The sequence below is a fragment of the Thermobia domestica genome, chromosome 8 (assembly GCF_964235325.1).
Source record: "Thermobia domestica chromosome 8, izTheDome1.hap1.1, whole genome shotgun sequence".
In the NCBI taxonomy this organism is placed as follows: Eukaryota; Metazoa; Arthropoda; class Insecta; order Zygentoma; family Lepismatidae; genus Thermobia; species Thermobia domestica.
The window spans coordinates 78,321,723-78,339,024 of NC_137461.1; the positions used below are offsets into that span (position 1 = coordinate 78,321,723).

The following is a 17,302-nucleotide window of genomic DNA, read 5'->3' on the forward strand; positions in this document are numbered from 1 at the left end:
AAAATAGACGAGTGTTGTCATTTGCAATAACGTACGTATAACACACTCCTCAACAAAATTTTTCGCGTAACTTACTTTAGTTAGGAGATTGCACTTGATGTGATGAATTATGATTATCTCAATGAGTAACATATAGACACATGAAATGGCATTATGCCTACAATATGGATTTATATTATATATTTTTGTAACTATGCTAACTAAGACATTCTTTATAATTATTACTTAAAATTTAGTGAAACATTTTATTTATTATTTTCTTCAATAACCACAGAAAAAGGCTTTGGTTTTACTACAAGTCCATCCATGGTGTCTGTAGATGGTGGAGCTTCATTCGGTGGGATAGAGAATGTAAATTTCTGTAACATCGCTGTTGTAAATTGGAAGAGGATCATTTTTGCAACACCTTCACCCAAACATCGCCTTCGTCCTGAAAATGAGATATAAAACGTTATTCAGAAACTTGCATTCATCCCTAGATTCCTTTACACCAATTTCCATTTCTTTAATTGGTATACATTTCTTCAAAACCTAACTTTTTTTTTTAGCAAACTGAGTTATGTTTAACTACTTTAGCAGACAAGTTTAGAAATTCTTTCTAATCACCTGATCTGACGACGCTAGTCTTGTTGACTTTGGGATGTTGCAGTATCACTGACCGTGTTACCTAGGTTAATGCCTAGGTCTAATAGTTGTAGAGAACTATATAAACATGAACATCAAACATTTATTCTGTTACTGACTTATCCACATCAACATATTGGGTAATTGAAGTTACAATAAAAACTTCCAAATTTCATAAAAAATTCCGGCAGATTAAGATGTTATTAAATGAATAAAATAAGTGAGAAATATCAGTACAAAATCATACTGCAAACGTTTTAAAGTGTACTTAAGAACCTTGAAAATTAGAAAGGTCGTCCATTATATCACCGTCTACTCAGTTCATTCCACTCTGTAGTTCTATTGCTCTTGATGTAGTACGTAGTTTGCCCTAATATATTACTGCCAACAATCCGAAATTGTGGCCGCCGCCTGACTGTTGCCACTCAGGCATCTCATATATTTCCCACTCCAGGTGTTCTATTAAATCGAGAGGGCGTGATTATATATAATTAGTAAAACTATACAGCTGCAAAATAATTCACTTTTATGTTTGTGATGCAAATAATACAAATCTGCTATGTTTATAGCATAACCTTGCTACTTTTTGAACTTTGGATCTGGCAATACTGACTCAGGTAGTTTTTATTAAAGTTAATAATAATTAAAGTTATTATTATTAGTACTCGTAGTAGGAGTAGAGTAGGAATATTAGTTTTAGTAGTAGTAGTAGTAGTAGAAGTATTAGTTTTAACCGCAAATAATGGTAATTAACTGTAATTTCAAGAAACATACTTATGTTTGTACAGATCAGATTTTTTCTTAAAATCCCAAAACTAGTCTCAAAACGGAAGGGAGTGGTAAATTCACTAAAACGTTATTAATCATTTCAACTAAACAAAGAAGATGATTAACGGAACTGATAAAACTACATTATTCCACTAGAATCGAATTTTTTCTTTGGTTTACGAACCCTAGTGTCTTTTATTTTCTAGTCGAGTTCATTGTACTCTCTTTTTGATTGTCTTTCACTGCAAGGAGTAAGGGTTGTGGTGAATACTTGAAAAACTAATACATAATTGTGTATCAAAATAAAATTATGTTTACGATACCAACATGGTAATCAGTGATATTGACTTGGTGGAAGTCACTTCGGTTAAGTTTATACTTTATAACAAAAAATTAAGATAAGAAAGGTTATGTTAGCTGGTTTTGATAAAATGTAAATATATGCTGATGTAAGTTCCCTCAAAAGGCACCACTTGCTATATTTTAATTTAAATTTAAGAAGGGGATGAATTTTTAACTTCTTTACTCTTGATTGACTTGCAACACAACATCAATGATGATTTCCAACTTTTAGAATTAGTAAATTATGCTAGCTGAAATTCCCTTTCTTCACACAGGAAGTATACATTTAAAGAATATATCTTTTTAGAAATGAAATTAGTACATGAGTACATAAATAAATAAGGAAGAACAACGCGTACGTTGACTCTATCACTTCCCAGGCCAGCCGACATGTTTCTTCATGCTCAAACCTATACCATTCTGATTGACAATAATCACCTTACTGATCCCGAAATCTAAGGATTCGACATTAACATTCCACAACAACAGCGATTACTTTTACATGCGTATAGATCTTATCTGACTACTCAGTCATTTTGGACATTTTATTTCTCACCCCGAATGATGATTTTGGCTCAACTTGAATTTGAACAGAGGCACGTTGGGTCAGATGTAGAGCACTTATCACTGATGCGTTCTCTCTGGTTCGATCTCCGGCCAAGTATGTAGACAACATCTTTCAAGTAGGTTTTTATCGGTGTACTCCTGTTTCCGCCCACTTTCCCATTCCATCTAGTCTTCTACTATCATTCACTTAGATTCGTCTCCCTTAGCCTAACAGTCATAATCATGGGATGTAAAGCTCAAAGATATCATTCAACATGAACACTATCGGGGTTTAAAGTAGTCATCTGTAATATATGTAATACTTTGTATTATTATATCTTTCTATGCTCTCCTTTTGGTTCCTTGTCAATCAGCCAAAACCGAAAACCAGAAAGGCTTCGTATGCAATAAAATTGGTTAAGAACTATCTGTGTAGGAAATGTAGTGGCTGTAGCAGGCTCTTTTCTATACGGAAATACAATGAGAGATGCATGTTATTTTAATGAAATATTTCCTAAAATATATTTTTTTACGAAAGTTACGGCCGAATACATTTATTTAATATGGAAGATAACATTCCTCTTACCAGTATAAATTGTTCCCTATTCTTGATAGTCGAACACTTCAGGCAGCATTGCTTTTACCGACGTAGAGCTACATTATATTTTTTCTCGGCTATTGTTCATCTCAGCGATATGAATCTTTATTAACATCTTCGGCATAAAGTATCATCATCATCATAGGTATTCTGCTTTTATTGGCAGGTCACTTGGCGCAGCTGAGAAGCTTCCATGCTCCACGGTCCTCCGCTAACCTTTTCGTCTTCGCGTATGATGTTTCTGTTTTAATATCATCCATTAATTGTAGTCTCCTTCGCCCCCTCCCTCTCTTTCCCGCCTCTAAGACCCTCTAGGACGTCCCTCATGATACAATCTCTTCTTAGGCAATGTCCCAACCAGCTTACCTTCCTCTTCCTAATAATATCTAAAAGTGTTCTTTTCTCACCCACCATTTCTAACACTCTCTCATTCGTTTTCCGCTCTACCCAACTAATCCTTTTCATTCTTCTCCACACCCACATTTCGAAGGCTTCCAGTCGATTTTCGTCACCTTTACGTAATGTCCACGTTTCCGCCCCATACTGTACAACACTCCACACGAAGCATTTTATGAGTCTTTTTCTCAACTCTTTAGTCAAGGTCCCACAAAACAGACTTTTCTTCCTCCTAAAGGCTTCTTTCGCCATTCCTATCCTTGCTTTTATTTCACGTTCGCACTTCATATCATTACTAAGAATACTACCCACGTATCGAAAACTATTCACTTGTTCTATTTTCTCCCCTCCTACTTTTATATTTGACACAGACCCCTTCGTTCTAATCACCATGGCTTTTGTCTTTCTAACATTTATTTTCATCCCATATTCCTCAAAGCCCTTTCTAATTTTTTCTAACATTTTTTGATTTTCTTTTCAGATTCTGCAAGAAGCGCCATATCGTCTGCAAATCTTATGCATCTAATCATTCTACCTTATACCGAAATGCCATTATTTTCTGTCGCCCTGGGAGAGTGTTTTTACTCAATAACAGGAAATAATTGAAGACTTTGGAGCAAAAACAGGCGAAGTTCAAAAAATGAAAATGTAAAGGAGTTAGTTTCACAACGGTTTCCACTCATAAGATTTTCTTAAAACTTGGCAAATATATAGCAAACCGAAAATAAATCGACACATATTTTTTATTTCTTTCGGAGAATAAGTTAAGGGGTCAAAGACCCCTTTTTTTAAAAATGGACCTTCTTGGTTAAAAGGGACACATTATAGAAATGAAACTATGCCGATGTAAAGATGACTTCAAAGTAGGAAATACGGGTTTTGTAGTTTTTACGAGAAAAGAGTTTTAGGAAGCAATGGCTCCCTTTGAAATGACAAAGGGCCCAAACAATCTTCATGGAAATTAGATTCGGTGGAATTGCTTAAAATCGTGATATGTTGTAGATATTGTATATCTGAGAGAAAGTCTTAATGGGCACAACCAAAAAACACTGACCGTTTAGTCACTACAGTGCCACCTTTTTGAAAACAGCCGGGCATAACGATATTCTGGATTTCAGTATAAATGACCGAAACCATGATATATATTGTAGATATTTGATCTTGAAAAAAATCTTAACGGACATAACCACGCATCACTGACCGTTTGGTCACTACAGGGATACTTTTTTGAAAGAACCCGAAGATTCAGATTTCTGGATTCCGATGAAAATGACTGAAACTGTGATATGTTGTAGACATTATAATCCTGAGAAAAAGTCTCAATAGACACAGCTATCAATCACTGACCGTTTGGCCACAGTTTTTAAAATACAGAAAGTAACTGTATTCTGGATTTCGGTAAAAATGAGTGAAACCGATATGTGTTGGAGATGTTGTGATCCTGAGAAAATGTATGAATGGGCAAAACCACCAATTACTGACCGTTTGGCCAGTACGACGCCACTTTTTTGAATGCAGCCGAGCCAAAGATAGTGATATGCTGGATTTCGGTCAAAATGACAGAAACAGTGATATTTTGTAGATATTGACATCCTGAGAAAAAGACTTAGTGAGTACAATCAGAAGACACTAATCGTTTGGTCACAACAGGGTTGGTTTCTTGAAAACAGCCAAGTGTAACGATGTTTTTTATTTCTCTAAGAATGAGTACATTTGTGATATGTTGTAGATCTTCTCATCGTAAGAGGAAGTCGTATTGGACACAACCATCAGTTGTTGTCCGTATGGCCACTACAGGTCCAGATTTTTTAAAACAGCCGGGTATAGCGATATCTTTGATTACTGGGAAAATAAATGAAAGTGTGATACGCTGTAGATGTCATGATCGTGAGAAATATTGTCTAGTGCTTTCGAGGGTTTTCCTTTGTCCCTCAAGATGAACATCGGAATGTTGTCTATGCTTAAATGATGTTACACGCTACTCTCCCCATCCCTTTTATGGGTTTTTGGATAGGACTTTTCGTGGCTTCATACAATTCCACCAAAATTCCAGAATATCCTTAATTTCTGCTGTTTTGAGAAATGTTGTCCTGTAGTTGCCAAATGGTCATTGATTTGTGATTGTGTCCATTGAGATGTTTTCTCAGGATAACAATATCTACAAGATATCACGGTTTCAACCAATTCCACCGAAATCGAGACCTACCTTCTGCTGTTGTCAAAAAACGTGGTCCTTAAGTGGTCAAACGGTCAGGGAGGGGTGGTTGTGCCCGTTGAAACTTTTCTCAGGATCGTATATTAACAACATTTTATGGCTTGAAGCAATTCCACCGAAATTCAGAATACAGTTACGTTCTACTGTTTCCAAAAAAAAGTGGTCTCGTCGTGGCCAAACGGTCAGCAACATATAAGAGTTTCAATCAATTACACCGAAATGCAGAATACCGTTACCTTCTGCTCATTTAACCTTTACAGAACGATCGACTCAAGATTTGAGCCAGCAGTTTAATCCTCCATCATTTCGCTCCTAATTAACCTAAAGAGATGATTTAGGTATCTATCTCTTTAGGAAGGATAGTATTTCCCAACAGTGTGCATTTCGTCTACATCGGGAGTCGAGCAGCGGAAGGGTAGGGAGAGTAGTTGGATGTACAAGTTTTCCCTCCGTGTCAGCATTGGGGGAGGGAGATTCTCCCTCCAAAGGAGCCACTATCATAAAGATAATATCAAGAAAGAAAACTAAACATAATAACTAATGATACCCTCTGTTTGACCATTCTTGCGACGACAAAACACTGTTGCCAACTTCGAGAAAATGTATTTTTTATTTCATTCTTTGAATTCCTTTTTCAACATCTTTTACGGGTTAGGCACGAGGGGCAAGAAAGTTACCTCGTTGAAATCTGTGCCTCACAAGCTTTAAAATGAGGTATGGCTTGTATCTCTCTGCCAATTAGGGACGTCAGGGTAGACTAAAATATTTCGAAAAATATGAACAGGGTGATTCTCGTAGAAAACATATACGGATTTTTTTCTCACTTCGTATTGAACTTTCGCCCTTCACTTTTGCATGATTGTACCCGATGACTGGCGTACCCATGAACATATTTTTCCTGCGTACGATAAGTAACAGTGTTGCCAGCTTTATACAAATTTCATAAAACAAAATATCTCATTTTCTTCAAAACTTTCATCTTCTTCTTCTGCTACAAGTTTGGCATGAGGGGCACAAAGGTTAACAAGTTGGAAGATGCTTCCATAGCCTTTAAAACGAGGTATAGTAAATATCCTCGAGAAAACTAGAAGCGGTACAAGGGCCGTCAACGTAAAGGTCTACAATTTTCCTCAAATCCCTATCCGTCCTGTAAGAAAGTGGCACTATATTGGCCAAACGGTTAGTGATGGATGGTTGTACAAATTGAGACGTTTCCTCAGGATCACAATATCTACAAACACATCACGGTTTCATTCATTTTTACCGAAATCCAGGATACCGTTACCTTCCGCTGCTTTCAAAAATTGACCCTGTAGTTGACAAACGGTCAGTGATTAGTAGTTGTGTTCGTTAAGAATTTTTTCTACAGCAGAGGATCAAAATATCTACAATATATCACGTTTTCAGTCATCGGAAATTCAGAATATCGACATCCTCTGCTGTTTACAAAAAAGTGGCCCTATAGTAGCCAAACAGTCAGTGAGGTGTAGTTGTTCCCGTTGAGACTTTTTCTCAGATACACAATATCTACAACATATCACAATTTTAAGCAATTCCACCGAAATCTAATTTCCGTAAAGATTGTACGGGTCCTTTGGCATTTCGAAGAAAGCCATTGCCCCTTAAACTATTTTCTCGCATAAACGACAAAACCCGTATTTCATATTTTGAAGCCATCTTTACATCTGCAGAGTTTCGTTGCTTTAATGTGGCCCTTTTAATCAAGAGGGCTCATTCTTAAAAAGAGGGCAAAAACCCCCTTAACCTATTTCTGATTTATTCTCGGTTTATTATCTATGTGCCAAGTTTGAAGAAAATCGGATGAGTGGAAACCATTGTGAAGCTACACCTCCTTCGCATTTTCTGTTTTGAACTTTACCTGTTTTTTCCCAAAAGTCTTCAATTGTAAAAACGATAATTTTGGTATGATTTTTTAAAATTCCCTCTGTTACTTCTCTCCTTCAAATATACTTGCAATAACCTGTATAGTACAGGAAAGCTGTATCATTTTTGCCTTTACACCAACCACAAGTTCGACCATAGAAAATTAACTGAAACCTAGCAGGTTTGAGGACCTCAAAAAAGGTACGATTTCTATCTCGGAAACCAGAAAGAACAGATTATATGTTCATATATTTTCAATTGTGTCATTGTGGTCTTCTTTAGCACTTTCCTAAATACCTGCACTTTTTCAGCGGTCACCTTGTGTACATATACATATAATTAAAAACCTACTGTATTAAAGATAAAACTTCCTAAGTGAGTCTAAAGATCATTGGAGGTATAATCTGAATCTATTTGGAAAAGGTAAAAATATTGCAGGTGTTGAATATAATATGTAAATCCACGAATATAAGATGTATATAATCATCTACAACACTGGAAAATGGAAGAGATTTTAAGCGTTATGATATATTGGTTTAAGGTGAGATTATTATGTTAATTACTGTCCGAAACGAGAAATCAAATTAGTAGCAAGTGATGTCAGTCAAATGGTAACGCTTTGATAATCGAAATTGAAGGTCCAAACTCAGGAGCTCATAGAATTCTCTTTCAGCTCATTATAATTAATAGAACAGTTCTGCTTTTAATATTTCTGAAGGTACTTTTAAACAAAATCGATTAGAAACAAAACAATATGACTCCACTAAGATTCAGGTGAGAAACCAACCTCTGTAATCGAATCAGTGAATGAACTGACATCATGTGTACTATATCACAAACTTACTTCAACAATCAGAAAACTTACTTCAACAATCACCGACAAACAGATGTTCTGATGACTTTCTGAACAATAATGTAAACAAGACTTCAAATAAGTCCTCATGATACCTTGTGAAAGCTGTTATACTATTATAGATTAAAGTTTCTTGTTTTGGTCAGATTTTACTTCTAATTAAGAAAAGGGAGTTCCAAAGCTAGATGAACGGCATTCAAAGAATTCCCTATTAATTTTATACTGTTAATTTATTTTATTTTTTATGAAAATAATAGAATTGCGAAGTTAGTATACAATTTTGTAAAATATTTTGTTCGTATATTCAAAATGAAGCTCTTACCTCCACCAAACGTCAAAACATCTTCAGAATGTACAAGTTCTCCATTTTGTAGAAATCGTTCTGGTCTAAACTCATCTGGATTGATCCATTCCTTTTGGGAGTTGTTTACTGCAAATGTATTCACCCATATAATTGTACCCTGAAATTTTCGGCGATTATTCATGTAAAGAATGGTATAATACAACGTTATAATTAACATCCCTAGCTTATTTGAAAATGAGTTTAGACATTGTGCATCATTAGTTACTGATACTATCACATAGAGTGTGTCGAGTTGACATATGAAGTACCCACAACAATAGAAGAAAAGTCGGAACCAAAATTTCGAACGATGTATCTTGAATTTTATAATGATTTATTATGTTTCACTACAACACAACATTAGTCGTTAATATCACAGAACACCTTATAAAATTAAGTATACCACAACTGTTCAAAAACTTTCAGAGTAGAACTAATTATTGAGGAAGAACTTAGTGTAGTGACGTAAAATGAGAAGCGACCATAAACAATGGACCTCGAAAACAGACCTGTATGTATTATTTTGAAATAGCAATGGCCTACATAGAATTTAGGCGATTTAGAGACCAAGATAGATATGACTTTGCCACATCTCTTAAAATGCTATCGAGATACTTTTAGTATATCCACACACATACATGTAGATAAATGTATTAAGCATGGCTAATGTTATTTAATATTGCAGTTTCTTAAATATTTTATTAAAATATTTTGTATCCAACAGGGTCAGTAGCGTACAAGTATGATGTTGATCCATAGTGATGGACTTAAGCAGAACAATTGAACGATAACAATAGGAGTATCAGATACCGTTTTTTTTATATAACTGCATATAATCACATTATACTATCAAAACATACAGGCATTCAGGAGATTTTAAACACTAAAGTTATTAAAAGATGTTCATGTTACAAAAGAAACAATTTTTTTTTTTACTTCAACTCAACTGGATTCCAGAGCCAACGATCTATACGGCCATAAAATCGTTGTTTAGCCTTAGTAGCAGCTACTTTGTCACGATTATATTATTAAATATATTGAAAAATTAGGAAAAGCTCAAACCTAAATATGAATAAAAACAATTTATAAAGTTACAATTGTCTCTCACATCCTAAATGATATAAGTAAACCAATCTTATTTCTAGAATTGAAAAGTCTAGACATACTCGAACTTAGTTATGAATAAAGATATGAAGAAAACCGAAAGTCAGGAAGCTTGTTGTTGTGTTTGATGGCGTATTTGATCGTGCTATATATAGAATATGTTTGGTGGAATGTCATCCTGTTCAATTTTAACAAGAACAGTGGTATTACGATGGCCTTCCTAGTCATAGTTAGATCTCCTTTTCCAGTATATCTTAGCCAGTGTTTTGTGTCTATATGCATTTGAAGACTTTGGGGTAAAAACCCGTTAAGTTTAAAAAGGGAAAGTGTAAAGGAGGTAGCTTCACAATGATTTCTCTTCGTCAAATTTTCTTCAAACTTGGCACCCATATACTAGACCAAATATAAATCGACGCGTTTTTTTATTTCTTCCGGAATATCAGTTAAGGGGAAAAAGGGCCTCTTTTTAAAAGATGGACCCCTTGTTTAAAGGACCACTTTAAAGAAAGGAAACTCTGGTAATGCAAAGATGACTTAAAGTAGGAAACAAGGGATCTGTAGTTTTTGCGAGAAAAGGGCTGCAGGGGCAATGCCCCCTTCGAAATGAAAAAGAACCGCACACAATTCTTACGGAAATTGGATTTTGGTGGAAATGCTTAAAACCGTGATATGTTGTTCCTGGGAAAAGGTCTCGATGGGTACAACTACAAATCCGTGACCGTTTGGCCAATACAGATCCGCTTTCTTGAAAACAAGCGAAGATAGTGATATTCTAAATTTCGGTAAAAAAAAAAAAAAAAAAAACAAATGACTGAGATTGTGATAATTTGTACATATTATGATCCTGAGAAAAAGTCTCAATGGGCATAACCACCGATCAGTTATCGTTTGGCTACCACAGGGCTAAATTTCTGAAAACAGCCGAAGATAGTGATATTCTGAATTTCGGTAAAAAGGACTGAAACTGTGATATGTTGTTGATATTGTGATCCTGAGAAAAAGTCTTACTGTATGTAACCACCAACCTCTGACCGTTTGGCCAGAGCCGAAAATAGTACTATTCTGAATTTCGGTAAAAGAAAAGAAATAAAAGATGTCTGAAACCGTGATATATTGTAGATATTTTGATCCTGAAGAAAGTCTGAATTTACACAACCATCCATCAGTTACAGTTTTGCAACTACCGCCACTTAAAAAAAACTGAATGTAACGGTTTTCTGTATTGCTTGAAACCGTTATATGTTGGAGAAATTGCAATCCTTCAAAATTCACAACAGGCGCAGCCAGCAATTAATAGCTGTTTGGCCATAACAGGGCCACATTTTTTGTAAAAATAAAAGAAGCTAACGTTGTATTGAATTTCGGTGCAATTGTTTGAAACCGTGATTTGTTGTAGATATTGTGATCCTGAGAAAAAGTCTCAATTTTCACGACCATAGCATCACTGATGTTTTGGCAACTGCAGGACCATTTAAAAATAAGAGCTGAAGTTAACGGTATTCTGGATTTCGGTGTAGATGAAAGAAAGTGTTTTATATATATATATATATATATATATATATATATATATATATATATATATATATATATATATATATTGTAGATGTCCTGAACTTGAGAAATATTGTCTAAGGCTTTCCAGGGTTTTCACTGGTTCCTCAAGATGAACATCTGAATGTTGCCAATGCTTAAATGACGTTGGCCGCTACTCTCCCCACTACTTTTTCGGGTTGTGGGATAGGACTTTTCAGGGTTTCATACAATTCTAATAAAATTCCAGAGTATTCTTACCGTGTGTTGTTTCAAGATATGTGGCCCAGTAGTTTGCCAAATGATCATTGATTGGCGGCTGCGTATATTGAAGCTTTTTTCAGTATTACAATATCAGCAACATATCACGGTTTCAAGTAATTCTACCGAAATCCAGAATACCGTTACATTCAGCACTTTTTAAAGTGGACTGTAGTGGCCATACGGTCAGTGACTGGTGGTTATGCCCATTAAGAATTTTCCCAGGATCACAATATCTATAACATATCTCGGTTTCAGTCATTTTTTTTACCGAAATTCAAAATATCACTATCTTCAACTGTTTTCAAAAAAGTGTCACAGTAGTAGTCAAACGGTTAGTGATGTGTCGTTGTGCCCATTGAAACATGTTCTTAGGAACACCATATCTACAACATATCACGGTTTTAAGCAATCCCACCGAAATCCAATTTCCGTAAGGATTGTACCGGATCATTTGTCATTTCGAAGGGAACATTGCTCCTGCAAGCCTTTCTTGCAAAAACGACAAAACCCCTATTTCCTACTTTGAAATCATTTTTGCATTGCCAGAGTTTTGTTTCTTTAAAGTGGGCCTTTAAACAAGGGGACAATTTTTTTGAAAAGAGTCCCTTTGCTCCCCTTAACTTATTTTCCGGAAGAAACAAAAAATACACGTCGATTTCTTTTTGGTCTAGTATATAAGTGCCAAGTTTGAAGAAATTCGGATGAAGAGAAACCCTTGTGAATCTATCTCCTTTACATTTTCACTTTTTGGACATAACTGGTTTTTGCCCCATAGTCTTCAATTGTAGGTTGAATGATTTCAAAACATCACATTTTTTTCTAAAGTAAATAAATGACTTATTAGTAACACATGTTAGTTTCCGTGTGATATGAGAATTAGACACTTATATTTTTATCCACAGATTCTTACGTCATCAGTGACGTGTTAAGCTTCAGACATTGTAATATAGGTCCAACTTTCTCATGCTTAACGATCATTTCTTCTGCACACGTTTTAGAACAGAAGTACAAACTAGGCGTAACAGGAGCTTACGAACTTTGGTTTTCTTGTAGGTTATTGGAGTGTAATTCCAGTGTGTGTGTAGTTAGCGCAAAAACAAGGTTTGTAGAATTTCTAGTCTTGTATAACTAAAGTATAGTGTTGGAAACATTAGAGTCATTTGTCTTCTTGCAGTATTGGAGTATAATTCCAGTGTGTGTGTAGTTAACGTAAAAAGAAGGTTTGTAGAATTTCTAGGTTTGTATAACTAAAGTATAGTGTTGGAAACATTAGAGTCAATGAATTAAAATATACAAGTGAAGTAGTTTTACTACCAAGACCTACAAATGTCTGTACTAGAAACGAAAAATGAGTTAGTTTAACTGTGACAATGTGGAAAAAACTAACGTTATGTGTAAATTCTATAATCTAACGTAAACGCGGAGTAATTGAGCCTAGATTTTGAAACTTCTAACATAAATTTGTGTAAATTGTGTACAACAATTTTTTCTTTGACATAATGACCTTATATTGAGGAACTACAGTTTATTATGGATAGGTAAGCGTACAATTCGCAATATTTGTGATGTAGTAAATATTTTATATTTGTGTCTTTTATCTGGGCTCATGTTAATCTTACGATTGGGTTCTTGAACGCAAACTATAAGTCCAATTTATGCTACCATTTGAAGGCAGTTTGGGAGGAAATAGGTTGATGGTTATTAGATTAACATAATTTCAGCACACCCACATATATCAAAACATTAATTTCAATTACAAATATGAATTTTAAAAAGTAATGTTGATCACAATTTGTGAGACATTGTAGAAACATTAGTAGGTATATAACAGAGTTTGCAGTCCACTTAAAGTAAACAAACCTGTCTTGATTAATTTTGGGCTCCTATTTTTATTACCACATCTTCACATTTATACACCAAGACATCCTTCTCTTTGGGCCACCTCCAAGCCTTTCGTGTAGGCTCTATACAGTCGACTCGAACACCTTCTGCTTTTATAGCGAGGACGACACCTCGATATTTCCTCCCGTTCCATTTTATCAGAACAAAATTGCCTATTACGACGTCATTTTCCATATAGATGCCGGGGTAGGTTCCTCATCAGAATTGTTGATGCTGATGTCGCTGTCACCTCCTGATTTCAAACTGAATGTGTCATCTTCTTCTGATGTGATGTCTTTCAACGTTTGCTTCTTTTTCGAATGGCGATCTTGGTTGTTTTGGAAGACGCTTTCCTTTCTTGGACTTCTTTCTGGTGATTACTGTTGGGCTCAAGTATCCCACGTTTCCGGATAATGTGCATCAGTTGTACTTAACCACACATTATTCGCCTAATGAGCTATTTAGGACATGAATAGTTCTCAATTCGTTTTGATACTAAACAAAATATGAAATTTATGCACTTATCTACGGTCTTAGGCTATTCCTAATATATATCAAGACGGAAGTATGCAGCGTGAAATCCACAACAAACATTGGTGTACATTGAATAACCAGTCCTGCCACTAGCTGTGACTGTTAAACCTTGCTAGACCCCCACACGGGTCTGCCTAGTACTGTTATCTACCAGCCAAGCACTGAACTACATATTTCTATTGATGTTGACAGTCCACAGATAACTAAACAATATTTTTCGGTTTTGGGCTCAAGTTAACCTGCTGGGGTCAAGTAGCCCGTCTTTACGATACTTTTATTACTACTAGTATTGTTTTTAATTTTTTAACACTCGCGGATTAATTAATTCATATCTTTCTGAAAAAATGTAATTTAAATAATTTTAGTTTATTTACCTTAGTTATTTTATAGCCCAGTAGATTGATGTCCTTCAGTGCTTTTCTTGGAATTAATGGTATTACAGGCATTATTCTCTGTACTTCGAGGATAGTTGCGGCTGTATAAGTCATCCTAATTCGAATAGAATACAGTTTGATATAAGTATAACACATATATATGATATTATATATCACGTGTTTCTATCTATATAAAACATAATACAAAATATACTCATTTACTGCAGTAGTTTGAGAGGCAACTAAAACAAGAAATATATAACTTACCTCTTGGCATGAAGAGAAAAGCAAGGTGTATCGTTCATTCCTACGATATCCGTTATTTCTTTCTGGACCTTCCTCTGAACGTCAGGATACAGCACAAGGTATAACACAATGAAACTTAAGGTATTAGTAATAGTATCCAATCCACCAAACACCATATCTTTAAGTATGTCAATGCACACTTCAACTGAAAAGAAGGTAATTTAAGCACAGTAGGATATGATTATAGTATTAAAGTGACAAACCGTTATACCTACTTTCCTTGTGTTGATACAGATACACTCCTTGCATGTATTTAATTTTTAAACACACATAAACATTTTACACGATAATAATGAACTAAAGAGTCCAAATGCTTCACATTTATTTATCTCTATTCGACAAGTTATCTGTGTCTAAACAATCCACAAACACGCTCAACCAGAGAAGATTAAAAACTATTAAAGCTGAGTGGTAAATGTTCTCCTGACGTTCTGTGTGTATATCCCGTGTTTATAATTTGGAATCTATGTTTGAAAATGGAAAGCAAAATACAAAATAAGCATAAATGAGTAATAAAAATTAAAATCACAAAAGAAAACCAGCACAGTTTGTTCTCTTATGGGACAGTGGGGTTTAGTTTAGGTCTTTTATCATTTTTATATTTCAGTTTTTCTTGTGCGTTGTGCAGGTTTTCTTGTAATTCAATTCTTCTTTTTCCAAGCCATGCATTTCTGTCTACGGGAATGAATTTTCTCGCAATCATTTCTCTTGAACGCGTTGATCCCATGCTGATCCTACAGTGAAAGCGTAATTATGTGTTAGCCAGGGGAGAAATATAAATTACCCTTGCTAGCGCCCCTGTCTGCAGTTCTATTGTTAACACACATATTGATGTTATAAATATATATTCATAACTATTTATTATGCGTACTAACAACACTTTGAAATCACATCCAAACTCACCCCAAAACAAGCGAGAGCTAGACAAACTCTCAAATTGTAAATAGATATTGTAATTTTATCTGCCACTCCTCCGATATTTTAATTAAAGATAAATATGCTGATAGTGTCAATGCTGAAGCAACTCGCTTGACTGCTATCAAGCGATTGCCTAGTCAACATATATAACACCCGATAGGTTAAAGATATTTAAAAAATACAGAACGGCACTTCTTTGACAGAAACGGCGAACGATAAAATGATAATAGAACACCAAAACTACTCAATTTCACTAATATTGCAGCAGTGCCCAGGTTTGTAATGGTGTGGAACCTTGTACAGCGACTAAGCCCTTTCGGCTCAACTTCAAGATAACCATTCAGCTTGGTACCGGGACTATTCAGCTCTTTAACGTGAGAAACGTATCGGAGAACTAATGATTGTTGTGAAGATCTCTATTGCCAATGCAAGATTCTTTAAAGAAAAGCGTCTTTTCCTCGCACCCTATACCTGTTGCTACTGCTGCAGCTATTTCTTGTTTATTTGGGGCGACAGATACTAACACACCTCTTTCTCGAGTCTTCCGGCTGTTCCTGTATACAAAGAACTAATTAGAAAACAACAATTCACCGCACAAAACGATGATATTCCAGCCGCTCACTGATTTTAATAGCATAGTCTTAAAGTTGTTTCTAATGATATGCATATTTTGGTATTATACCTAAAAAAGTGTTCTTTTTTTCTTACCACAACACTTTGGACCAGAATTTTCCAAGACAACATCATATAAGACCACAAGACTCGATTCTGGACAGTATTTAGGACTTAATATAGAATGTAATACTTACGTTACTATGAACTAATGCTTTCTCTAGTAGATGTGTAAATGTCATAATTAACATTAACATTGAATGAAATTTAATAATCAACTATTCTTTTGACTGAAATTGAATCGCATTTAAACAATGAGATACAAATATACAGTTTTAGCATTTTTATGAGTGCATAGTTACTGTATGCTGTTGTAAGAACTACACGAAATGTAGTTGTTGCTATCTTATACCTTGAGAACAAAATAATTAAAATTGTGCAAACTGACTTTAAAATATTTAAAAAATTATATATAAAAGACGTAAATCAAAAGTTACTCTGCTCCTAACAAGCAACAACAACAACATTTATTCCAGTTTGCATTTCCGTTAATTTTACAGTCAAATGACAATCAACATTCCTCTCCAATAAAAAAATATAATTTGTTTGATTATGGTATTTTAATACATATACTCCCTCGAAATCTTAAGATATATCTCGAAATCTTGGAATCTAAACAATAATGTAAAGATAAGAATACGGCATACTGAATGCAATATCAATATTGTACGTCTTTTGCGAGACTATTTGACAAACTACATAAGGACGTTCGAATTGGACAAAAGAAATTAAGAGGAATCTAGTAGCCATATACAAACTTCTAAGACACAAACTCTGCTCTGTTCTTAGGCTTTATATTGGTTTAAATTTATAATAAATGCTAACAGAAGCCAATGTTGTAAATTGCCAGGAATCAAACCAACAATAATAATGACAAAAGCTCTCATAAATCTCTGGATTTAGAATAAACACAAGCACCACAAGAGAATTGATCTTGGAATCTGGTTAGGCAGTGGATACTATGCTGTAAGCAATGTCAAGAGACACTGGCGCTGTGTTGCCACAGTCCTAGCTCTGGAGTGGGCTGAAAAATAGTACCAAATTGAAACTAAAAGGGCTGAATTCATTATTTTATACCATGAGGCGTAAAATGTCGGGGAACGCGAATGAACGCCGTCTACCCATTTTCAGAAAATATCTGTGGGGTCCT

At 35.0% G+C, this 17,302-nt stretch overlaps 1 protein-coding gene across 1 annotated transcript in view; it reads right to left on the reverse strand.

The window, feature by feature from the left end:
- Window positions 1-245: 245 nt before the first annotated feature.
- Window positions 246-17,302, reverse strand: part of LOC145692188 (methyl farnesoate epoxidase-like) — a 37,462-nt gene continuing 20,405 nt past the window's right edge. The window contains exons 4-7 of the mRNA XM_081767486.1: window positions 14,524-14,707; window positions 14,257-14,371; window positions 8,549-8,687; window positions 246-430 (exon numbers count right to left, since the gene is read on the reverse strand). Of these exons, the coding sequence (XP_081623612.1) occupies window positions 246-430; window positions 8,549-8,687; window positions 14,257-14,371; window positions 14,524-14,707 (623 nt within the window). The remainder of the gene's footprint in view (window positions 431-8,548; window positions 8,688-14,256; window positions 14,372-14,523; window positions 14,708-17,302) is intronic.